Genomic DNA, 25920 nt, shown 5'->3' with positions numbered 1-25920 from the left:
CACCACACTATTACCCTCAGGTCGGTAGGGAGACGAAAATTTGACTTGGCCCACCAAATTTTTCATGGCTTCTTTGTACGCCTTAGAGGCGAACACAGGGCCCTGATCAGAATGAAAGGTACCACACGCAAAACTTCCCACAAAGACACGCAAATCCCTGATGACAGTACGGGCATCAGCACTCCTTTGTGGCCATACCCACAGAAAACGTGTGCACGAATCCACTGCAACTAAGATATACTTGTACGCAGTATCAGAGGAGAAAGGACCGCAGTGATCCAAATAAACACACCCAAGTGGTTTATTGGATATGTACAACTGAGTTTGTGGTGGACGCGCAGCAGTTGAAGGTTTAATCTGCTGGCAAATGTCACAATCAAGAACATAAGTGCGAGCCTGTTTATATAACCCGCGCCACCAGTAACATTGTTGTAACAGATTAACAGTAGCTGCAACGCCGGCGTGGGCAGAGGCCATACCCTCGTAAGCTGCTGTTATCAAGGATGGTCTGCAGTCCGCGTTGGGAATCAATCTGTCACCAACGCCGTTAATTCTCACTAATGGGACGTTATCAGGACTTAAGTGATAATGGTAACGAGAAGGGAAACCCCTCGGGTAATTACTTCCCTTCTCTGTAGCAGCAATAGCTGCCAAGATGTCATCATCGATCTTACTTTTGGATCTTGTAACTGCTGCTAATAGATATGTCACCACTGCTGTTTTCGCTGCTTCGTCAGCTAAGCTGTTGCCTACAGCGTGGACACCAACTCGCTGGTGCCCAAGAGTGTGAATTACATTCACGAGAGGCAGATGTTCTTTAAGGTCTGCCACTCGAACCCAAAGCATTTTATGCTTAATTGTGCTACCTTTGGAATCACAATATTCATTTTGTGACCAAAAGAATAGATTGTCGTTGAAAGACTGAACACTGTAAAACGAGTCACTAACTATAAGAGTAGTGACCCGAGGATCAGCAAACTCCAGTGCAAGCACTAGAGCACGAAGCTACGCCAACTGTGCGGTACAATCACCAAATGACTGCGTATGCACGACATCAGATTGGAATTCACCATTAATGAAAGTACCTGCCACAATTGCGCAGCCTGCTGAATAGGCATGCTTCGATCCAGTCGCCGGTTGCGCCAAACCGTCAGTGTAAATGACACAATGGTAATCTTCGAGCGGGCGCAAAGACATAGGAGCAAGATGAACTAATTCATACTGTAAATACTCCTGAGTCTGTAATGAGGCATCAAAGATATAGGTGACATCGGGCGATGTCAAGGAAGTGGCCCATTGAATCCAACGTGGATGCAAAGCTTTAGAATTGGGTACACTTGCTTTCGTCACTGCCTCTAGGGCAGGGTACGGTGTGACCACCAACATGCGTTTTCCTTGCGACAGCGCTCGTTCTTTAAGAATTGCCATCTGTACTGCCGTCATAACTTTCTCAACAGAGGAAAAGCGCAGTTCAGCCGAAGTGTACAGGTGTGATTTGTATGCAATGGGTACGGTATCGCCCTCATTGAACGTCAAGTACGTGAAACCCACTGCGCATTGCACAATTCTTATTACCAGGTTAGTGCGGTTATCACGTGTCAGTAAGTATTTTGAAGCAAGAAGATCAGCTTGCAAAGACTGCAAAATTGCTGAATGCTCCGGCAGCCAGCTCGATTTGGAAAAAGTAGGTTGTACCAAGGCATAAAGCGGCTTGATACGCTGGGCATAATCAGGAATGTACGTACGGCCGAAATTCAGAAAGCCCAGCAAAGACTGTAATTTTTTCAGTGTCGTAGGAGCACGCAAGCAGGCACACTTTTCCAGAAAGTGAGGAGCCAGTCCTCGACCTTCATTGTTGAGCTCGTAGCCCAAAAACAACACTGTATACTCTGCAATGTGAGACTTCGCAAAGTTGAATTTGTAACCGAAGTCTGCAAACATTACAATAATGCGATCAACGTGACACAGATGCGGCCACAACTCGTCGTCCGTAAGATAGATATCATCAACATACGAGTACGCATCAGGGTCTATGCTCTCTAACAGAGAGACAACACGTGCGGCAAAGACGCCAGGGCTGTTTTTATAGCCCATGGCTAGTCTCTTAAACTGTTTTTGTTTGCTGCCAGAAGTAAACGTTGTCCATTGACTACTAATAGAGGACAGGTTATGGCTGTAAAAGCCATTGGAAATGTCAAGTGTGGTTTTAAACCTTTTTATCACGAGACTATCGACGAGCGCAGAACTGTGGGTATTCTGTACCGCGCATGTCCGGCAATGAGAGTTTAAATGCCGGTAATACAAAACTAGGCGGTACGACCCATCAGGCTTCGTCACAGTAGATAAAGGATTATTCATTGGTGACACACATGTTTCAATAACACCTTGATATTCCAATTGTTCAAGGATGTCCGCAACGTGGGGTCTAGCTTCACGACGCATGGGATATTGGGGCTGTGGCTGGGGCATAGACCGTAATGGAATCTCATGGCTAGGGGACAATTTATCACAGCCTACTTGAGTACGATACAACGCCGGAGCAAGCACCTGAGCCCACTCCTCGGCAAACTTTTTAGCATGTTCCTTTGGCACTGTGTGCGCAAAGGAAGGGAGGATTACCTCCTCCCCTCTAGGAGCATCTAAAATGAAAGCCGCGGGCCAGTCTGCCTCCGCCAAAAGAATGTCATAGGAAGAGGTCAGATTATCCCAAAAAATCCTTTGAATAGTACGTTGTATGTCACCTTTAATTAAGAGGACTATATTATATAGTCTGTCAGGGGGAGCCACTCTAGTGTCAGCAGTTTCTACAGTAATGAACGTGTCAGTTGCTGTCGCTTCCAGATATGGACGTAGTGCTTGCCGCACTACTGTAACCTCCGCTGCGCTGTCGAGCAGCGTCAGTGGCCATGTCAAGTTCCGGATCTGCGCCTGCACTATCTGTGGCATACCTCGCTGTTAGCGCAGCAACCTTCTTCTGAAACGGGGGACGTTAACGTGCAAACTTGTCTTGCCTTCCTTTACCGTCAGCCTGACGGGGTTGCTCACGTCCTTGTTGGGTACCCCGACCTTTGCCACGTTCTCCTCCACCGGACTGCGAGGCCGATGTATCCTGTGAAGGACGAGGAGAACGTTCAGTGACTTAATACTAGTGCGATCGCGCAAATCGTATGTGCGCTCACTAGTCGGCTATGTGGGAGACTCAGGACGAGACCCCTGTTTCTGTTGCTGCTTTCCCTGTTTCTTTTGTCGCCAATTTTGTTTTGGAAAAGTTGGACGATCGTCTTTGACAGACGAGCTCACCTTAGTTTGTTGTATCAAGTCAGGAATTATAATAGTTGGTTTAACCCCTAAACTACTGCGGCCTATAGTTCTATAAGCCTTTGCAATAATTTTAGGCAACTCTTTGGGCTTATCGAGTTCAATGACGCGGGCTAACCCATTAGCCACCTGAAATTGTACCGCATCTGCCTTGGGATTACCAAGGACGAGAGAGGCAACTACGTCGAACAAGCCGCATTCCCAACTCTACAGCCTCCTCCGGACCGTGGTTATCTTGAACACGTTTAATGACGGAGGGAAGCACGGCCATAGACGGAGTGCCAAAGCACTTCGAGTAGATCACGGCAAAGACCTTACCCCAGTTGTCACAATCGGACACTTCTGGGACTAAGTCTTTTGGCAAAAAATGGTGAGGATCCTGTGTTTCTCCACCGCGGTGGAGTGTGGAAAAACTGCCTCCAGTTGGTCAAATTTCTCGGCAAGCCAATAAGGTAAATCATCCTTATTCTGGGGGCGCTTGCCCATCACCGAATTAACTATGACGGGGCTAATAACAACCGCAGGATAACCAGCTGGTAGTCCCGCAACAGCAGGTGCCCCCACCTGCACGTTGCGTGAGACGTATTGCACCAAAGCCCTATATACTGAAATGAGGTTTGTATGGAGCATACGCAACTCATCCACCGCAAGAGTCAAATATCGGGGGTGAGGCGTAAATCCGGCCAGCACCGGCCATGTGGCCCCTGGAATTGATAAAGGGCCGAGTCTAGCCGGTGCAACCACATGGGGAAGGGTGCCATTAAACCAAATGCTATACTGCCAGGCTGAAAGGGGAATCTCTAGCGTCCTATAAGGCGTATAATTTGCTGGGGCCCGTGTGTGAGTAAACGAGTGGAACAGTTTATCATCTGCATTCACTGCTGGCAGCGTCACCCAAGAGTAAAACAACTCATAAGGGTGGGAGCCATCTGCACTCACCACAAATATAACGGCCATCCCATCGTCCGGCACCCCATACTGCGTCAAATGACGTCGCAGAGGTGCACGGCTATGCGCTGCAATTTCGACTGCCATAAGGACACAGACAATAACAACCACGGAATTTACAGTAGCACAAGGGTTCAGAAATATAAGAAACCTTTTTAATTAACAAGCTTGAAAGAACCTATTAGGCAACCAATAGGTAGGTAAAATCCGTCACTCCCGTTATCCGGAAACAAGAGTGAGGGTGTCGTGGACTAATATAAGCACTACTAAGGCGTTTCAAATCAAAAGTCCAAACGTTAGGTGCGCCATGTTGCAGGGATTCTGCCCATGCACAGAACTATGCTCAGGAAACCAGAACCTCAGTGAATTGTGGTGTACCAGAAACTCACCTCAGAACCCAGAACCCCTATCTGACCAGCATCAGTGTCCCATTCGTTATCCGTATTATCACGGAGGTCCCAATGAATAGACAACCCAGAACAAGCGACTTAGAGTACTCTCAGGAATGGTGGGAATCAGAAATACCTGTTTGTTATTATTCTCATATCAGTCCACAACAAGAGTAATCAGAGACACGGTAAAGTTTAAAAGGTTTATTTTATAAACTATGTGTCCTAAGATGCAGTACTTTGGCTAACATAAGCAGACAAATGATTAAAATCAAAACCATCATCATTGTTACAATACCATAGAAAATGAAAGGCGAAATCATAGTATAAATGACAGTGGAATACAGCCACCTTCCTTTCGCTAGTAAACTAATATTATTAGACTAGTAGAAGGTCTCTAGGCTTGAATGGGGAACCCCATACCGTAAAGATCAGCTTAGTGGAATCACATCACAGGATCAGGTGTACTCTGCTCCTGGGAAGCTCTTCTTTCCGAATGTGTGTGAAGCATGCAGTCTGCAATATTAAAAGCACTCGACTTTCAGGTATTTGCAGCTGCGTGCGTGTTATGGCTAAATAGTGGGCCGATCAACCTGAACTCAAAAACATGTATTGTCTGGCGACCCAGACTATTTCTTTACACAATGTTCAGACTAAGGTCGCAGCGCACGTCTAGGGATGTGAACAACAGACAGTTCTCATGTGAAGAAAAAGGCGAGCAAGTAGTTTTCAAATAATAACATGTATCTGCAGTATCGTGTGCAAAAGCAGCAAAAGTGGCAAGATGGCTTTCTAACCTCTAACGTGCTTATGCCAACATAGCAATGTATGGATCTAAATCGCAGCCCTCACTACACAGGATTTTGTATATCGTGCCAAGCTTTCATTTTCCCCAGTTTCCCGATTAAATATCAAATTCATTTTGAAATCATCATTGCATTGATTTTGTACAGATTTTTCTTCTCAGATCTTATCATCAGGGCCGCTAAGATCATGTTGCCAAGAGGTGGATCCTAGAATTAACAAGCACTGGCATAGCCAATAGGTCTCGCCTTTGGGACCTTATAGGTGTTTAGACATGCAAAAGTTGATGTTGTTGCACCAAGGATATTGTACTGCATAACTAAATACTTATAAGGTTCCAAATGTGAGACCTATTGGCTATGCCAATGCTTGTTTTTTTTTGTAGAGTTTTATATAGCACAAACTAGACCCGAGAAATTGAGCACCAGTTTTGTTACAGAAGGATACATTAATTTTTGTTAGGCACGGGGAGATTAAGTGATTTGCCTAGAATCACAGGATGTTTTTGCGTCGTTTCCGAGACGCAAAGCCGGTTCCCCAGCTTTAAGGTCGACAGCTCTAGCCGTAAGGCTACATCCTCTTCCTTCCTGGCAGATGGCGTGCTATCGTAACTCATGTATTTCCTTATTCCATCTTCCTTTCATAACTTCTTCTTGCCTCATCTTCTTCTCACACCCTTCTCCGAACTATACTCTTTTCTGTCCCACACATGTCATTCTCATTCATACACGCTCTCACACCCTTACCTCTCAATGGAATTGTTGGGACAGAAAAGTCCCTTACATGGTGATGGGGGCGCATGGATATCTGGGCCCCTGGTAATGCTTTTTGGTCATGGGCAGACCCAGATCATGCATGTGTACCATGACATAGGTCTTTATTGTAGTACTTGCATATGCATGCTGGGATATGTGTGTGCCTGTGTATGGTACATGACAAGGAGGCCTATGAGTTCCATTGTGGAAACGCAGGGCCTGGAGAGTCTGGGAGAGGTGAGGACTTCAACCCCCACATGCCAACATTCCTGAGGCTGGTGTGGGAGCGCCCACTGAAGAAGGGGGAGCAGAGCATACTCTGTGCACACCAAAGGTCTCTGATTCCAGGAAGGGTTACTGGGCAGTGAGGCCTGGGCTCGTTGTCATGGAAATTGTGGGTCTGATAAGGGTGGCACTGTGGACCAGGGACAGGAAGGCTTAGACCTTTGAACCTTTATGAGACACATCTCATAGGATGCTGCCAGCCAGGTGTGGTCCCAGGTTACTCCCTCGGCCTGTGTCGTGGGCCAATCAGAATTGGAGCCAGTGCTGCTGCAGCAGACTGTATGTTTGGCAAAGGTCAGCAGAGGGAAAAGAGCACTTCAAAGGAGCGGACACCCACGGCTTGGATTTCAAAGGATCAGACACTAAATCACATTTGTGTCTAGAGTTGGACTATAACGGAGGGAGCTTGAGACTCACAAGTTGTTCATCAGGAGAAGGCAGATCACCAAGACCTCTAGTTGTTGGAACCAGGAATAGGGACCAAGATCTGCTAGTTTCCCTATTGGGCGAGGGCCCGTCGTCAAGGAAGTCTGACCACTTGCCCTGAGCCTGGAGGACCAGCCGTCTGCTTGCCTGCCAGGACCAGTGGACTCCGTGGGGAGGAGTGCGCCGGGGGGGAGTGAGATCCTGCGGGGTTTCTGGTGAATGGATCCCACTTGACGTAATGTGAGATGCCTGGTCCAGTCAGGACTGCTGCAGGAATGTGGGCCGCTCTCCCTATCTTGCCAGAGTTGGAGATCCCTGAGTTTGCAGTAGGAGGGGCCCGACATGCAGCTTGTGCCCACGTGTGAGATAAAGTCGGCGACGCTCATGTCACCAGGAAGGGAGTCAAGGTGAAGAAAAGGCCTTTGCCTATGTGCAGATCGAGGTTGGAGACCCTCTGTGTGACCGGAAGGTGGGCCACCCTAAGTCAGGGCCATTGCCCTGGTTCGTTGTGCTGAGGAAGCCAGGAGGGACTCTTACAGACTCCCCCAGGGCCAGGTGAGGACGTCTGACACTGACACAAGCTGTCTGAATACTGAGGAGGCCGAAACTTCATTCAGGAAAGACTGCAGGAGGATGTGGGCCCTCAGCGTCGGGAGCCTGGAGCTTGTGAAGGGGTTGACTGCTGCCATCAGGTCGAGAAAGCCTGTCCCATGCCCCAGTCCTGCCTGGCACCTGCATGAATTTAGCACCCAAATGCTGGGAGCATTTACTCTTAATGCAAGACACAGACTTTGCTGCATGGGGACTAGACTGGGACGTATCTGAGAGTCCCCTTCAGTATAGAATGGGGAATGACTAACCTACTAGACAAGAGAGAGGGACTCAGGGAGTCCACTTGGGACAGCTGACCTTAAGAGGCTGTAGGATTATTTGGCGTGTTGGTTCTCTTCTGTGTGCAAGCACATTACATTAATGCGTTGTCGGAAAAAGCAAGTATTTAGCTGGACAATCATCTCATTGTCATTAATGTGTGTACTTTCAGTCTTGAGTCTGTGTGTACCTCACACCGACCTCCCCCTGAAGAGCCATGGATTGCTCACACCGACCTCCCCCTGAAGAGCCATGGATTGCTCACACCTATCTCCCCTTGAAGAGCCTTGGATTGCTCACACCGACCTCCCCCTGAAGAGCCATGGATTGCTCACACATATCTCCCCCTGAAGAGCCATGGATTGCTCACACATATCTCCCCCTGAAGAGCCATGGATTGCTCACACCTATCTCCCCCTGAAGAGCCATGGATTGCTCACACTGACCTCCCCCTGAAGAGCCATGGATTGCTCAGCCCGCACTGCCACTGAGAGCCATGAATTGCTCACACCTATCTCCCCCTGAAGAGCCATGGATTGCTCACACCGACCTCCCCCTGAAGAGCCATGGATTGCTCACACCTATCTCCCCCTGAAGAGCCATGGATTGCTCACACCGACCTCCCCCTGAAGAGCCATGGATTGCTCACATCTATCGCTCCCTGAAGAGCCATGGATTGCTCACACCGACCTCCCCTTGAAGAGCCATGGATTGCTCACACCGACCTCCCCCTGAAGAGCCATGGATTGCTCACACTTATCTCCCCCTGAAGAGCCATGGATTGCTCACACCTATCTCTCCATGAAGAGCTATGGATTGCTCACACCGACCTCCCCCTGAAGAGCCATGGATTGCTCACACTGACCTCCCCCTGAAGAGCCATGGATTGCTCACACCGACCTCGCCCTGAAGAGCCATGGATTGCTCACACCTATGCTCCCCTGAAGAGCCATGGATTGCTCACACCTATCTCCCCCTGAAGAGCCATGGATTGCTCACACCTATGTCCCCCTGAAGAGCCATGGACTGCTCACACCGACCTCCCCCTGAAGAGCCATGGACTGCTTACACCGACCTCCCCCTGAAGAGCCATGGATTGCTCACACCGACCTCCCCCTGAAGAGCCATGGATTGCTCACACCGACCTCCCCCTGAAGAGCCATGGATTGCTCACACCGACCTCCCCCTGAAGAGCCTTGGATTGCTCACACCGACCTCCCCCTGAAGAGCCATGGATTGCTCAAACCGACCTCCCCCTGAAGAGCCTTGGATTGCTCACACCGACCTCCCCCTGAAGAGCCATGGATTGCTCACACCGACCTCCCCCTGGAGAGCCATGGATTGCTCACACCGACCTCCCCCTGAAGAGCCATGGATTGCTCACACCGACCTCCCCCTGAAGAGCCATGGATTGCTCAGCCCGTACTGCCACTGAGAGCCATGGATTGCTCACACCGACCTCCCCCTGAAGAGCCATGGATAGCTCACACCGACCTCCCCCTGGAGAGCCACGGATTGCTCACACCGACCTCCCCCTGAAGAGCCATGGATTGCTCACTCCTATCTCCCCCTGAAGAGCCATGGATAGCTCACACCGACCTCCCCCTGAAGAGCCATGGATAGCTCACACCAACCTCCCCCTGAAGAGCCATGGATTGCTCACACCTATCTCCCCCTGAAGAGCCATGGATTGCTCACACCAACCTCCCCCTGAAGAGCCATGGATTGCTCAGCCCGCACTGCCACTGAGAGCCATGGATTGCTCAGCCCGCACTGCCACTGAGAGCCATGGATTGCTCACACCGACCTCCCCCTGAAGAGCCATGGATTTCTCACACCGACCTCCCCCTGAAGAGCCATGGATTGATCAGCCCGTACTGCCAATGAGAGCCATGGATTGCTCACACCGACCTCCCCCTGAAGAGCCATGGATAGCTCACACCGACCTCCCCCTGAAGAGCCATGGATTGCTCACACCGACCTCCCCCTGGAGAGCCATGGATTGCTCACACCGACCTCCCCCTGAAGAGCCATGGATTGCTCACTCTTATTTCCCCCTGAAGAGCCATGGATAGCTCACACCGACCTCCCCCTGAAGAGCCATGGATAGTTCACACCGACCTCCCCCTGAAGAGCCATGGATTGCTCACACCGGCCTCCTCCTAAAGAGCCATGGATTGCTCACGCCTATCTCCCCCTGAAGAGCCATGGATTGCTCACACCGACCTCCCCCTGAAGAGCCTTGGATTGCTCACACCTATCTCCCCCTGAAGAGCCATGGATTGCTCACACCGACCTCCGCCTGAAGAGCCATGGATTGCTCACACCTATCTCCCCCTGAAGAGCCATGGATTGCTCACACCGACCTCCCCCTGAAGAGCCATGGATTGCTCACACCGACCTCCCCCTAAAGAGCCATGGATTGCTCAGCCCGCACTGCCACTGAGAGCCATGGATAGCTCACACCGACCTCCCCCTGAAGAGCCATGGATTGCTCACACCGACCTCCCCCTGAAGAGCCATGGATTGCTCAGCCAGTACTGCCACTGAGAGCCATGGATTGCTCACACCGACCTCCCCTGAAGAGCCATGGATAGCTCACACTGACCTCCCCCTGAAGAGCCATGGATTGCTCACACCGACCTCCCCCTGAAGAGCCATGGATTGCTCACTCCTATCTCCCCTGAAGAGCCATGGTTTGATCACATCTATATCCCCCTGAAGAGCCATGGATTGCTCACACCGACCTCCCCCTGAAGAGCCATGGATTGCTCACACCGACCTCCCCCTGAAGAGCCATGGATTGCTCACACCAACCTCCCCCTGAAGAGCCACGGATTGCTCACACCGACCTCCCCCTGAAGAGCCACGGATTGCTCACACCGACCTCCCCCTGAAGAGCCATGGATTGCTCAGCCAGTACTGCCACTGAGAGCCATGGATTGCTCACACCGACCTCCCCCTGAAGAGCCATGGATAGCTCACACAGACCTCCCCCTGAAGAGCCATGGATTGCTCACTCCTATCTCCCCCTGAAGAGCCATGGATAGCTCACACCGACCTCCCCCTGAAGAGCCATGGATTGCTCACACCGACCTCCCCCTGAAGAGCCATGGATTGCTCACACCTATCTCCCCTGAAGAGCCATGGATTGCTCACACCGACCTCCCCCTGAAGAGCCTTGGATTGCTCACACCTATCTCCCCCTGAAGAGCCATGGATTGCTCACACCGACCTCCCCCTGAAGAGCCATGGATTGCTCACACCTATCTCCCCCTGAAGAGCCATGGATTGCTCACACCGACCTCCCCCTGAAGAGCCATGGATTGCTCACACCCATCTCCCCCTGAAGAGCCATGGATTGCTCACACCGTCCTCCCCCTGAAGAGCCATGGATTGCTCACACCGACCTCCCCCTGAAGAGCCTTGGATTGCTCACACCGACCTCCCCCTGAAGAGCCATGGATTGCTCACACCTATCTCCCCCTGAAGAGCCATGGATTGCTCACACCGACCTCCCCCTGAAGAGCCATGCACTGCTCACACCGACCTCCCCCTGAAGAGCCATGGATTGCTCACTCCTATCTCCCCCTGAAGAGCCATGGATTGCTCACACCTACCTCCCCCTGAGGAGCCATGGATTGCTCACACCTATCTCCCCCTGAAGAGCCATGGATTGCTGTTGGACCCGGCCTCGTGGCGTGGTCCCGGACCCTCCTACCCGACGAGGGCAGCCCCCACCCTTCGGGGTCCCTCCGGATTGTACCTTGCTACCTGCACTAGCCTACGCGACACGGCTCGCCCCGGCCCCAGCGAAGCCCCGACATCGAGGCACCAAGATCCGGCCAGGGGGCACCAAGTGGCCACTCCACCGATCCCGGAGGAGGGGAGTTTCGATGGGACCCCCAACCGGTCCCCAACTCCTGGTCTCGATGGCCCTCCGGCCTTCCTGGGCGCTGGCGCCTCTCCCGCTGGGTGTCTGGCCTCTCCCATCCCGGCCCCTCCGCCCCCCAGGCGCAAGGGTCCGGACATCAAAGGGGTCCAGACCTATATCTGGGGCAGCCTCAAACCAGGACGGTAGTTGTATCCTGGAGTCAAGAGCCCTGCTGATCGGATCGCGGCTGCCCCTTTGGAGAAAGACTCATTACAGGGAACTTGGACCTCTGAGCCCTGCTGACTGCGTCGCGGCTCCCCCCTTTGCTGAGAAGAAGACCCTCCCAGAACATCGGAGCCCTGCTGACCTCGTCGCGGCTCGACCTCATAGAAGTAGACCATCGGAGCCCTGCTGACCTCGTCGCGGCTCGACCTCGCAGAAGTAAACCATCGGAGCCCTGCTGACCTCGTCGCGGCTCGACCTCACTGCAGCAATCCCCCGAACCGTGCGGACGACGCCCCGGCTCCCGGAACACCCGGCTCGAGGATTGAGAGCTAGGCGCAGGGTGTCCAGTACCAGGCTAAGACTGAGACTGTCCCGCTACCCCATCCTAAACCAGACTTTGAGACTCTCTTGGATCCCTCGATCCACCTGTAAATATTGCCACAGAAACCTGCCTTGATCACCGATAAAACCTTATAAGCATAAATACCCTGGCTGTGTCTCTTTGTGGGGGTGGGGTTGCTTGGCTGATACGATCATAGGAGAAGGACCTCGCCCAGGAGGCTTCTCAGCGGCGCTCGGCTACTCGCCTACGGAGCTGTGGCCCTCGGGGTGGTCAGTCCGACACCATCGGGCTCCCGGAGCGCGCCCTTCTAACATTGGTGGCAGCGGTGGGATCCGAGCCCGACGCAGATCGTACAGCGAGTAACTCACCCACTACCTACCTAGACACAGGGTAACCATGAACGACCAGCAAACCACCCCAACCACGGAGTTCCGACAAGAACGGTTGGAGGAATATACACATAAGGAACTAAAACAGTTTTGTAAAGACAAAAGCATCGCAAGCACCGGATTAAACACAAAAGAGGACCTGCAAAAAGCCCTAAAGGCCTGGGTAGAGTCCGAAGTGGCCTCCCCCCAAACCGAAGAAAACCCAGTGCCAAACGTACACCGGCAACCAACCGCAGCCCCGGCAGAGGGGAGGACAACCAGCTTAGAGACCGGCCTCTCCCCGGAAGAGATACGGGAGAGGGTCAGGACCCACGAGTTAGAGCTCGCCCGACTCCGCCTGGACAGCGAACTCCTACTAGCCGAAAAGAAATTGGCCCTAGAGCAACTGCGGCTGCAAGAAGAGATAGAGGAGAAAAAGCAGCACCGAGAACTGGAAGAGAGGAGGCTAACCCTCGAGCATGAGCGGGGCCTTAAAGAACTTGAAATCAAGTCCAGAAATGGAGAGACCGGCACCCCCGGAAACCGAGACACCCCCACACCGGTCGAGGCGAAAGTACATATCCCCAAGGATGTCGTCAAAGAGTACTACAAGAACGACGACATCCAACAATGGTTCAAGGCCTACGAAGTAGCCATGACCGCCCATCGGGTACCCCGGAAAGATTGGGGTGCCGGCCTATGGGGACGGTTCCTCAGCGAAGGCAGAGACACCCTGCTACAGCTTCCAGACGCAGTGATGACCTCCTATGACCATATGAAGGAGGCCCTGCTCACCCGCTATGGGCTCACCCCCGAGATGTACCGCCAACGCTTCCGGGACTGCAAGAAGCTCCCCGGTACCACCTGGGTGGAATACGTAGACTTTTTTATCAGAGCCCTGGAAGGTTGGATCAAGGGCAGCAAGGTCGCCTCCTACGAACAACTGTTCGACCTCATTTTATGGGAGCACCTCTCCAACAACTGCTTCATCGAGCTGAGACAGCACCTCCTCGACAGCAAGCTGACCGAGCCACGGAAGCTCACCGCCGAGGCCGATCGATGGGTGAACACCCGGGTCCCTAGGAACTCGATGGGGGAGTACCAGCGGAACCCCACGGGGCTCCCCCGCCAGCGGGGCGGAGGAGGTGGATCGAACAGAAACAGAGACTTTCCAGCGGGGCCACCCCGGAGTCCTCCCCGGGGACCGCCCTCAAACCGCACGTCCCCGTCCCTCGCCCGAGGAGGGGCCCCCCCAGCCCGACCAGGGCCTCGACCGACGGTGACGTGCTACAACTGCCAACAACCAGGGCACTATGCCAGTGACCCTACCTGCCCCGTGAACCGACGGGCGGGGACCACCGGGCCACCCCCCCGCCAGCTGGCGGCCGCTGCCCTGGGGGAAGGGGGAGAAGAGGAAGAGAACTACGACGCTGGACCAACCGAGTGGGAACCCGCCGCCATGACATTGGTCTGCCTGGGTAGCCGGGAGATGGTACCCCGGGCTCCCATCCCGAGCAACACCTAGAAGTACCAACAGTGGGTCACCATTAATGGACGCCGGGCCGAAGCCCTCCGAGACACCGGAGCCAGCGTGACAGCCGTCCGTTGCCACTTGGTGACCCACGAACAGATCTTGCCTAATGTACTGTGCCCCGTCCGGTCGGCAGACAACACTGAGAGCTTGTGCCAGATGGCCCGGATCCCCTTCGAGTGGGGGGGGAGTGTCGGGCATGCTGAAGGTCACCGTCAGCGACGACGCCCCCGTGGACTGCCTCCCCGGGAACGATCTGGAAAGTTCCCCCTGGGCCCACGTTGAGCGCCGAGAGCATCTGGGGATGCTGGGACTGCCCGAATGGGTCTGCGCGACCACCCGGTCCACGACCGCCCGGGCCATCCAACCGAGCGTCGAGGCCCCCCCCGAAGGGCCGGAATGGCCCGAACCACCAGCCTCCTCCGTCGAAGAAGAAGCCGACAACGAGGCCGGGCCGCCAGAACTCGCCCCGGACGAGGTCGCTGCGCTCGGCGACCTCCCCGAACTCGCCCAAAGGCGCCAAGAAGGTGGTCCCACAAGGGAGCAGTTCCGCCAAGAGCAAAAGACCTGCCCCTCCCTCGAAGGGACCCGACAGCAAGCAGCCGCCCAGGCCGCCGGAGACCAGGCGGGGACCCACTGGGTCTATTGGGACAATGACCTCCTCTACAGCGAGCAGAAGACCGCCGAATTGGGGGCTAGCCGCGTGCTGGTGGTCCCCCTCAGATTCCGGGACTTCCTCCTCAATCTGGCGCATGATGTGCCCCTCGCCGGGCACCTGGGACAGGACAAAACATACAGCCACCTGGTGACCCACTTCTACTGGCCCCGCATGCGGAAAGACGTGGACAATCATTGCCGGACCTGCCCGACCTGCCAAGCCAGCGGGAAGAGTGGGGGAAGGGTCAAAGCCCCTCTGCAGCCCTTTCCAATAGTCAACACCCCGTTCGAGCGAGTGGCGATCGACATCGTGGGGCCCCTGGACCCCCGAACCTCCCAGGGGCATCGCTTCATCCTCGTCCTGGTCGACCATGCCACCCGATACCCCGAGGCCATTCCTCTCCGAACAGTGACGGCCCCTGTGGTGGGCCGGGCCTTGATGGGAATCTTCTCCCGAGTAGGCTTCCTCCGGGAGGTGGTGAGCGACCTAGGCACCAACTTTATCTCGAAGTATATGCGGTCCCTGTGGCAACAGTGCGGGGTCACCTACAAATTCACCACCCCATACCACCCCCAGGGGAACGGTCTAGTTGAACGATTTAACCGAAAATTGAAAGGGATGATCAAAGGCCTGGAGGAGCCCCTGAGACGCAAGTGGGACGTCCTGCTGCCCTGCCTCCTGTTTGCCTATCGGGAGGTCCCGCAAAAGTCCCTGGGGTTCAGCCCCTTCGAACTCCTGTACGGACACCCTGTCCGAGGCCCTCTCAGCCTGGTCAAGGAAGGCTGGGAGACCACCATCCAAGATGCTCCCCCCGACGTCTATCGGTACCTCCTGACCCTGCGAAACCAAACCCGGAAATTCAGGGAGCTGGCCGAAGCCAACCTCGAGGCCAGCCAGGAGGAGATGAAACGCTGGTATGACCAGAACGCCTCCTCCATCGAGTTCGAGCCCGGCCAGCGGGTCTGGGTCATGTCGCCCGTCGACCCCTGTGCCCTCCAAGACAAGTGGACCGGGCCCTTCAAGGTGGTCGAGAAGAAGAGCCCCGTAACCTACCTGGTCGACCTGGAATCCCCCAGGAACCCCCTCCGGGTCCTCCATGCCAACAGGCTCAAACCCCACTTTGCCCGAACAGAACTTAGCCTGTTGATGGCTACGGACGATGGGGCCGAGGACGACTCCGAGCCCTTACCCGACCTCCTGAAAACCTCCGAAAAGGACGGCTCCGTGGAGGGAGTCATCCTCTCCACCACCCTGACTCCCGATCAGCGCCGAGAGTGTCAAGGACTGCTGCATCGCTTCGCTGCTCTCTTCTCCCTCACTCCCGGAGTCACACGATGGTGCGTCCACGACGTCAACAGCGGGGACAGCCCCCCAGTGCGACACCGAGCCTACCGGGTCCCCGAGCGAGTACGGGCCTGCATCCACGCCGAGGTCGCCAAGATGTTGGCCCTGGGGGTCATCGAATCCTCCGACAGTCCCTGGGCCAGCCCTGTGGTACTGGTGCCGAAAGCTGCCGCCCCCGGCACCACCCCGGAGCTCCAGTTTTGCGTGGACTATCGGGGATTGAATGCCGTCACCAAAACCGATGCCCATCCCATTCCTCGGGCAGATGAACTGATCGACCACCTGGGAGCAGCCCGCTACCTTAGCACCTTCGACCTCACCGCCGGATACTGGCAGATCGGGCTCACCCCCGGCGCCCAAGAGCGTTCCGCTTTCTCCACTCCCGATGGCCATTACCACTTCCGAGTGATGCCCTTCAGCATGAAAAATGCCCCGGCGACCTTCCAGAGGCTGGTAAATAAGGTACTGGCCGGCCTAGAAGCGTTCAGCGCCGCCTACCTGGACGATATTGCGGTGTTCAGCAGCCACTGGGCCGAGCACCTGAGGCACCTCCGGGAGGTTCTGACCGCCCTCCAAAGGGCCGGACTTACCATAAAAGCCAGCAAGTGTCAGATAGGCCAAGGATCAGTAACCTATCTGGGACATCAAGTGGGGAGCGGCCATGTGGCTCCCCTCCAGCCAAAGATCGACGCCATCGCAGCCTGGGAGCCCCCAACCACCCAAACCGCTGTAAGGGCCTTCCTGGGACTTACGGGCTATTACAGGCGGTTCATTCAGAACTATGGAAGCATTGTGGGCCCCCTCACGGAGCTCACATCAAGGAAACAGCCCAAGAAGGTGCACTGGACGCCCCGCTGTCAGGCGGCCTTCGAGACCCTCAAGACAGCGATGTGTACCGCTCCCGTGCTACAAGCCCCCGACTACAGCAAGGAGTTTGTGGTGCAGACGGATGCCTCGGAGTACGGAATCGGGGCTGTCTTGTCCCAAGTGAATTCTGAGGGGGTTGACCAGCCGGTGGCCTTCATCAGCCGGCGCCTGCTGCCCCGGGAGCAGAGATGGAGCACCATCGAACGAGAGGCCTTCGCCGTGGTGTGGGCCCTCAAGAAGCTCCGGCCCTACCTCTCTGGCACCCACTTTCGGGTCCAAACCGACCACCGACCCTTGCGATGGTTGATGCAGATGAGAGGCGAGAACCCAAAGTTGTTGCGATGGTCCATCTCTCTGCAGGGGATGGACTTCACTGTAGATCATCGGCCCGGCAACGACCACGCCAACGCCGACGGCCTGTCCCGCTTCTTCCGCCTCAGCGAGGAGAATCCCCAAGACGATGGGTGACTCTCCCTGCCTTCAGCTGGGGGGTTACGCCTTGTGACGTGGTCCCGAACCCTCCTACCCGACCCGACGAGGGCAGCCCCCACCCTTCGGGGTCCCTCCGGATTGTACCTTGCTACCTGCACCAGCCTACGCGACACGGCTCGCCCCGGCCTCGGCCCCAGCGAAGCCCCGACATCGAGGCACCAAGATCCGGCCAGGGGGCACCAAGTGGCCACTCCACCGATCCCGGAGGAGGGGAGTTTCGATGGGACCCCCAACCGGTCCCCAACGCCTGGTCTCGATCGCCCTCCGGCCTTCCTGGGCGCTGGCGCCTCTCCCGCTGGGTGTCTGGCCTCTCCCATCCCGGCCCCTCCGCCCCCCAGGCGCAAGGGTCCGGACATCAAAGGGGTCCAGACCTATATCTGGGGCAGCCTCAAACCAGGACGGCAGTTGTATCCTGGAGTCAAGAGCCCTGCTGATCGGATCGCGGCTGACCCTACGGAGAAAGACTCATTACTGGGAACTTGGACCTCTGAGCCCTGCTGACTGCGTCGCGGCTCCCCCCTTTGCTGAGAAGAAGACCCTCCCGGAACATCGGAGCTCTTCTGACCTCGTCGCGGCTCGACCTCACAGAAGTAGACCATCGGAGCTCTGCTGACCTCGTCGCGGCTCGACCTCGCAGAAGTAAACCATCGGAGCCCTGCTGACCTCGTCGCGGCTCGACCTCACCGCAGCAATCCCCCGAACCATGCGGACGATGCCCCGGCTCCCGGAACCCCCCCGGCTCGAGGATTGAGAGCTAGGCGCAGGGTGTCCAGTACCAGGCTAAGACTGAGACTGTCCCGCTACCCCATCCCAAACCAGACTTTGAGACTCTCTTGGATCCCTCGATCCACCTGTAAATATTGCCACAGAAACCTGCCTTGATCACCGATAAAACCTTATAAGAATAAATACCCTGGCTGTGTCCCTTTGTGGGGGTGGGGTTGCTTGGCTGATACGATCATAGGAGAAGGACCTCGCCCAGGAGGCTTCTCAGCGGCGCTCAGCTACTCGCCTGCAGAGCGGTGGCCCTCGGGGTGGTCAGTCCGACACCATCGACCTCCCCCTGAAGAGACATGGATTGCTCACACCCATATCCCCCTGAAGATCCATGGATTGCTCACACCGACCTCCCCCTGAAGAGCCATGGATTGCTCACACCGACCTCCCCCTGAAGAGCCATGGATTGCTCACACCGACCTCCCCCTGAAGAGCCATGAATTGCTGAGCCCGCACTGCCACTGAGAGCCAAGTGTTGAAAAGATGGTACTTGGCCCAGTTACACAGAACCCGCAGAAGGATGGACATCAGGAGTAACAAGCCATCGCCCCCGCAGCCGAGCCCCGCAGCCCTCGCCCCCGCAGCCGAGCCCCGCAGCCCTGTGCTGCCCCGCGGGCCTCTGAAAGGAGGTTTGACAGGAATGGTCCTCTCTCAAACACAGATGCACACATTACCTTCTCTCTTTCAAAGGCTCCTTTTCTCGCAAACCCTCCCTTACACAGTGCCTTCTGATGACATAAGTGCTTTCGCTTGTTGTTCACAACCCTGTCCCACAAGCACTTTCACTTGTTGTTCACGACCCTGTCTCACAAGCACTTTCTCTTATTATTCACAACCGTTTCTCACAAGCTCTTTCACGCTCTGTCTTACAACAGACACTCGCACTCCCGAATGCCTGCTTGTCTTGCTCTCTATCACCAGTGCACATGTTAAATTATCACTTTTGAATATTACAATGGTGAAAAGAAACAAAACGAATGCTCCACAAACAAGCAATATCCATTCAGAGGCCTTCCCGATGAGCAGCTCCGCTGGTGCTCTGCACCCGCGCTTTGTCAACACCGGCATTCATGACTGTCTGCCACATGGTGGCGCTGTTTGTCAGATGTAGCGATGAGTACCACAACAGTTGTTTGTTAATTCAATCTATATTAAAATGGCTAATCCTGCAGCCCCGCCATTTTTATATGCCTTGGGGCGGGTGTAGTCTGAAATGTCACACTTCCAGGAGTGTGATGGTCAGTAGTTGTGTTGTTTCTGTCATCGGCAGCGCTTGCAGGGGCAGCTGGTGGTGCAGATTACAGTTGCTTCCTAACGAAGGCCCCCCCCCGCACCTATTTTGTTACAAATTCTGCACCGCTCTGGAGTGAAGATCTCATGCTGGATTGAAGACTGACATTAATGCAGTGATGATTTCAAGATGAAACATGGATAGTTAGTTAAGAAGAAACGAAGCAAAATAAAGATTTTAGACCATGAATACATTGCAGGAGTTTGTGTTCATTCTTTGGTTTCCGTTTACTGAGGAGTAGCTTTGTCGTAAGTCGTTGTTTGGAGCAGCACAGCAGAGGCCTACGTAACTACACTCTAGACAGGCGCAAAGTGCCAACCTCTTCGAAAAGGATTTGTAGGCGCACACCAGCAGCTCTGGGATCCAGCCTCGGTGCTGTAGCTGTTAAAAATGTTGAAAGCTGCCACTAAGTGCGCTATACAATTAATTAGACACTAATCGGGTTTCCTGCAACTGGAATGAACGTGAATGCCCCTCATTGCAGTGAATTATGTACCAGCACACGTGGGGTCTCAACTTGACCAACCAAGCACACTCCATTTCTAACAGGTCAACTGGAACCCCTGCAAAAGGTTCCCTCCCAACCAGGTCCTGCTTTCTCCCAGGACTTTCCCTTTTTCTCCCTTACCCTCTCTCCCGGATTCTGTTCTCTGCCTCTCACTCTCTTCTCTCCCTCTTTCGCCCCCCTCCATCTCGCTCCCCCCTAGTTTTCAGTCTCTTCCAGCACCACTGTATCAACTTTCTCTTTAAACCTCCTTCTGTTTCTGCCCATCTCAATGTCAGTGCCTGTTGCATGGCCCGCCCTCTAACTATCCAGGAACGTTCCCTTCTCTCCATATCCCTCCCACTTTGGCCCTGCCCTCTCTCTTCCTAGCCCCCCCCCCCCCTTCTCTTTTTCTGACCCTTGCCCCGGTCTCTCTCTCCGGCTCTCATGTTGTCACACCTCTCTTCCCCGGGCCCGCCTCTCCCCCAGCGGCCTCCCAGGGGGTCTCCGTTCCCCCCATGGCTCCGCCCCCTGCCCTCGACTCTTGACACTTGGAACTGAGACCCCGGAGCGTCTCGCCATGGCTGCGGAGCTGGAGTCGGTGGAACGGGCCCTGGAGAAGCACCTTCCGGAGCGGGAGCTGCGGGAGGTGAAGAGGATCCTGTATGGGACAGGGAGCAGGTGAGGGGCAGTCCCGGGACGGGGGGCAGTCCGGGGAGCAGGTGACAAACATGGTAGGGGGTTACAGCGAGCTGGGGAGGGGACTGGGGCACCTGCTCCCTATAGGTCCCATGCCCTGTGTGTACCTTCAGAATTAGATAGTTATGACTTTGTAGCGTGCAGCATAGTTTTTGTTGTTGCAGTCTTTATTTAGCGTAGCGTGAAGTCGAGGGGAAGGTATTGGAGCGCTTTACATGAGCACCAGTTACGCGCATATTCATTTTTGTAAGCACGGGATAAAAGGTTTTTTGTCCAGAATCATAGGATGTTGCACGTACGCGGAGACTCAAGCCTGGTTCCCCTATTCCAAAGTCAGCAGAGTAGGCAGCTCCGGCATTACGCTACACCCGGTCCCCCAGTATGGGAACCTTGACTATTTACGCACATAAGCTGTAATAGTAAAGGCACAACCAACTACACGTCCCAGAATGCAATATGCCCTTGATTACAAAGCCTTCAGTGGCTGAAGGTTTCACACATAATACGAGACTGCTTGGCAACTATTAATAAGCAGGCAGGGGACATGTGTCAGCTGGCCCAGGAAACGTGGGTGAGGGTTTACCAGAGGTAAGGAGATGTGTCGACCTAAGGACATCGGGTAACGTGAGGATAAACAAGTTGAAGACGCCAGAAGGGGCAGGTAGGTGGTGGCGGCGATAAATTGAGGGCAGTGAGATTATATCTGCGAACGGATGAAAGGAGAGGGGTGAAAGGGGGAAATAAGAAAGAAGGGGTGTTGGAGGGCACTTAAGTGACCAGTAAGGGGTGTGCGAAAATCGCACAATTTTTGAAAAATGATGCAAAATGCAAATCTTGCATTTAGTGCTTCAAATGCGCCCTCCTGTCCCCTGTGACTGCATTTGGCGCCCAAAACGTGCCAAATCCACAAGTGGCGCAAACAGCAGCAGCTCGCGTGCTGTTCGTTCTTGTGCTCCTGCTCCCAGAGTGGGATTTTTAACCGAGCAGACTTGAAACTATGCAGCATGACATCATGGCATACTTTCGAGAAACAAGCATAATGTGAAATGCCCACAAATATGCAAGATTACCCTGCCATTACCAAAGTGTCACCGTGGCCTGCTTTTCATAGAGAGCGAGGCTCTGATTTTGCAGTCATTTATGGTGAAAAGCTGTCCAGTTTATTCATATATCTAGAACAGCGCCGGCGCGTTGCCTCATGACCGCGTCTTGGCATTGGAGCGCACTGGGTCCATCCAGCAGCCTTCATTGGCTCAAGGATGGCGTCGCGGGGTCTTGCATACAATTGCTGGTGTGGCCATGTCTTTTAGTCATGTCTATCAAGTAAGCCACCCCCCGCCCCCAATATCTGGTGACAATGGCAAGTGGTGGGGAATGGGAAGCAGACAAGGATATCTGGGGGATATCTGTTGGGATATTGGGGCATGCCAGTGGGCATCACTGAGCACGCTGAAGAGGACAAGAAGGACACAAAGATGGTAATGTCAGTGGGATCACGTGGTTATTAGGGAGTAGGTAGGTTGGCGCAGCGATAACGTCATGAAGCGGTGTGGGGTGCACCAGGGAGCAGGTGGGTATTAAAGACCAGCGGCAACAGCAAGCAGGTCAAGATCATCAGACACATTTCTGTCAGTACTGATATGGCTGGTCTCTCTGCTGCAGACACCCTCGCCCAGGTGGATGCTGTTCACCACAATCATCTCTTTTTGCCTTTTTCACCCATTCATTGGTTCTTTACAAACAAAAATTGCACAGTTCTTTTCGAACTGGGTTGCTATGGTTCTGACTACCTATCCCGATGAAGATCCCTCTTGATTTTTCCATAAAGTCGAAACGTGAGTCGTCAACCATTAATGTTTTTGGATTGTTTTCTCTCATTACTATTCCAACAAGTGCATTCCTTTCACAAACCAACCCCATCAAGATTCTGCACTCCATTTGTACAAGAAGGCACAAACACATACCTTTCATATCCACCAAACAAATGATAAACAGCCAACAAATATGCAACAAATGATAAATAGAATAATAATAATCCACTTTCGTAAAGCGCGAACAATCACCCGTAAGAGTCTCTAGGCGCTGGGGGCTGTTGGGAAGATTAAGCAAGCTATTGCCCAGAGTCACAGGGTGCTGGGCTAATCTGGCGCTGGGGATCAAACCGTGATCCCCAGATTCCGGAGTCAGTCGCCCTGGCCGCGGTGCCACACCTCTTCCCTGAATGACAACACGACTACACCAGCACATGCGCTGAAAGAACATTATAACTCATGTCTGTAGATGTGTAATCCTTCAAGTACAGAGGTCTGCTGTCTATCCTTTCATTGGTTGTTCCCAGACACTTTCTTGTTCCCTAGCCTTTCACTTATTCCATCCCATACCATCGTTGGCGACTCAGATACCTTGCTTTTGTTACACACTCAACCAAAAACAGCATCCTTTACCCTAACCACCTTTTCAGGTGAAGAGAATTTACATTCGCTCTTGCAAAGAATCATAATTGTTTTCACCCTCACTACCTCACTTAGACTCACCTTTGCTACCGTGCTTTCCACATTGCCTACTTCCTGTGCACCATATATGTCATGTCTCTCTCCCCTTCCATATTGTACTTGTTTTCATGCTTCCAATTTATCTATTATTTGGTCTACCTGGTACCAGCAGCCCTACTCCTCAAAAGTACAAAAAAGGCTATGCTAGTATTGACATGAGGTCTGCACGCACACTCACAACCTGTCTCTCACCATTTCCTGCTAGTATAAGCCTTTCAGTGAAGCTGACTGCAAATAACCTTTAATTTCGTTCGACCAACCCATTACTTCTCAGGTGGAACAAGGAAGGCTCAACATGTCTAATCCCACACAACCTCAAAAACCGCTCCCATCGCCTCGGGTACAAGAGGTTTGCCGTTATCTGTCACAAGTTCTTCTGGAATCTCTTCTCAATTGAAAACACCCCCGTAAAATCTGTGATGGCTTTTTAACACCCAATATCCACACACCATCCAGTTATGTCATGTCAGGCCATCCAGAATCCTAATCCAACATAATCATGATGTATTTGAACCCCCAGAGAACACGCTAAATGGGGAGGTCACATCCAGAGCAAATTTGCATCACAGTCCCTGCAGTACTTCAGCAACTCTTATAAAACTGGGAACCTTCATATGAATACTTGTCAGTCATTTCTTAAGTCATGCATTCCCTCAAAAAGAACTTCACCACTTTTGCCAAGGTGGCTCACCACAAATCCTGGCACATTGTGTTTCATTGCTTGCATTTCCATGTGACCCACATGGGTAAATTCTAGCAGTCTGCTCCTCCTACAAGCAGTCCCTATTAACAACTCCAGTCTCCCGCAATCCCTTAACTAGAGTCAGTTTATTGGATAAAGGACTGTATGCGCTTTCATCTAAATTTAGCTGTCGAGGACATCCTGCCCTAATATAATTATTATACCTGATCGCCTCACATGCTTATTTATACTTCTAACCCACTCTTCGTCATTCCGGACCCCTTTCGTCACAGTGACCTCCTGAGTGGCCCCCATACTATCATCACCAGTCCTTCCCCTCCTCCTATCGTCAATCACAAGATAAAAAGTCAAAAGCCACGTGTCTGGCACCCTGAACATACTCCATCATGCACTCCTGCAGCATATAGTGTCACCCGGCCATCTTGGAGTGGTATGCTGGTGCTAAGCAAATAACAGCTTGTGGTGCATCCGCAGTGTGATTTCACTTCTCCGCAGATAGGCCTTAAATTAATTCACAGCCCGCAAGCATGCCAGAGCTTCCTGGTCATTTACAAAATAAGTGCTCTGCTTCCCTCAGCTACCGGCACGCAAGCGCCACAACCTCTTCTTGTCCCTCTCTCTACTGCTTAAAGACAGCACCCAGTCTACATTCATTTTCATCTGTCAAGACAACACACCTAATATATGTTGAATGTTTCAAACTTATCGCTTTATCTCCTGCGACTTGCATAACTGCTTCCTTACATTCCTTATTTGTTCATTCCCATAGGGACCTCTTGTTCTTCTTGAGCAGCACATGAATAGTGTTGTCTTTTTTGTAAAGTGGGATACAAATGAGCACAGCATTTGACAAAGACCAAAAATGAACTAGTCCTTGTTCTGGAGACAGACTCGTCCTTTCCTGCTGTTAGCACAGTTACTTTGCTCTCCACTCTCTTTCCTGACCAAAGATGTCCCAGATAATCAACACTTTCATCAGATATCTTACATGTCTCACTTTGTCCTTCTATAGCCCTGCAGAATGTTCAGCACTCATATTAACAATGTGTTTTGTTACTACATACTTGCCCTAGTCATAGGACTATTGCCTGGGACATAAGACACTCACCCCAGGGTTACTAGAAAGTGCAAGTCTCATGGAAAGACTGCAGACCATGATGCTAGTCTGAACAGCATTCTTCCTAATTGATTACCTCCCTCTGGACTCTAAAAGGAAGTGAGGTGATGTAATTATTTGCAAAGCAATATTTTATGGTACGCCAAGGACATGTCTAAAGGTAGTAAATACGGAAGCACCCTTCAGTCGGCTCTAGTATCTTAAGAGATATTAAGAAGGGGTTGGTAATCCAACTAGATGCTGGACTAGAGGTTATGCAAATGCACGCCTATCCTCACCATACCATTGATTATGCATGCCAAGGTTACCAGTGCCAACCTCTCAAAAGTTTCATTCCCCAACAGTACCTACCTTAGGCAACTTAGAAAGTTCTTCTCTAAGTGTCTGTCTTAATCACACAGACCCCCATGCACATTGTGCACATGGGACTTGACACTTTTTTGGCATTTTATCCTGTGAGAAAAACTCTTTCCTAGGGTCTCCCAGAAAATATAGCCATATTGGTCAGCTCCTTTTCGAACTTCTCCGTATTAGGAGATTTTAATCTCCATTTTGATAAGGAATCCTCTACGGAGGCTGAAACCGTAACTGACAGCTTGGGTGCCTTAGCATTGAAGCTTAAAGTTTCCAGCCCTACCCACCAAAAAGGTCACCTTCTTGACCCACTTTTCTCTAATATTAATGACATGAAAGTAGGAAAGCATATTCCTTTACCATGGTCTGACCATTTTATGATTCCCTTTGCCTGGACTCATCAGGATGGTGCTCAGCCACGGGGAAAGACAAAAACTTGGAGTCCA

General features: G+C 53.0%; 1 protein-coding gene across 1 annotated transcript in view; it reads left to right on the top strand.

Annotated features, from left to right (window-relative positions):
* The first annotated feature begins 20454 nt into the window (after positions 1 to 20454).
* UPB1 (beta-ureidopropionase 1) overlaps positions 20455 to 25920 on the top strand; it is a 75709-nt gene continuing 70243 nt past the window's right edge. The window contains exon 1 of the mRNA XM_085635597.1: positions 20455 to 20730. Within this exon, the coding sequence (XP_085491723.1) occupies positions 20630 to 20730 (101 nt within the window). The 5' untranslated portion in view covers positions 20455 to 20629. The remainder of the gene's footprint in view (positions 20731 to 25920) is intronic.

The sequence above is a fragment of the Triturus cristatus genome, chromosome 11 (genome assembly GCF_964204655.1).
Source record: "Triturus cristatus chromosome 11, aTriCri1.1, whole genome shotgun sequence".
Classification (NCBI taxonomy): Eukaryota; Metazoa; Chordata; class Amphibia; order Caudata; family Salamandridae; genus Triturus; species Triturus cristatus.
The sequence above is the reverse complement of the archived record's forward strand: the minus strand, read 5'-3'. Positions and strand labels throughout refer to the sequence as shown.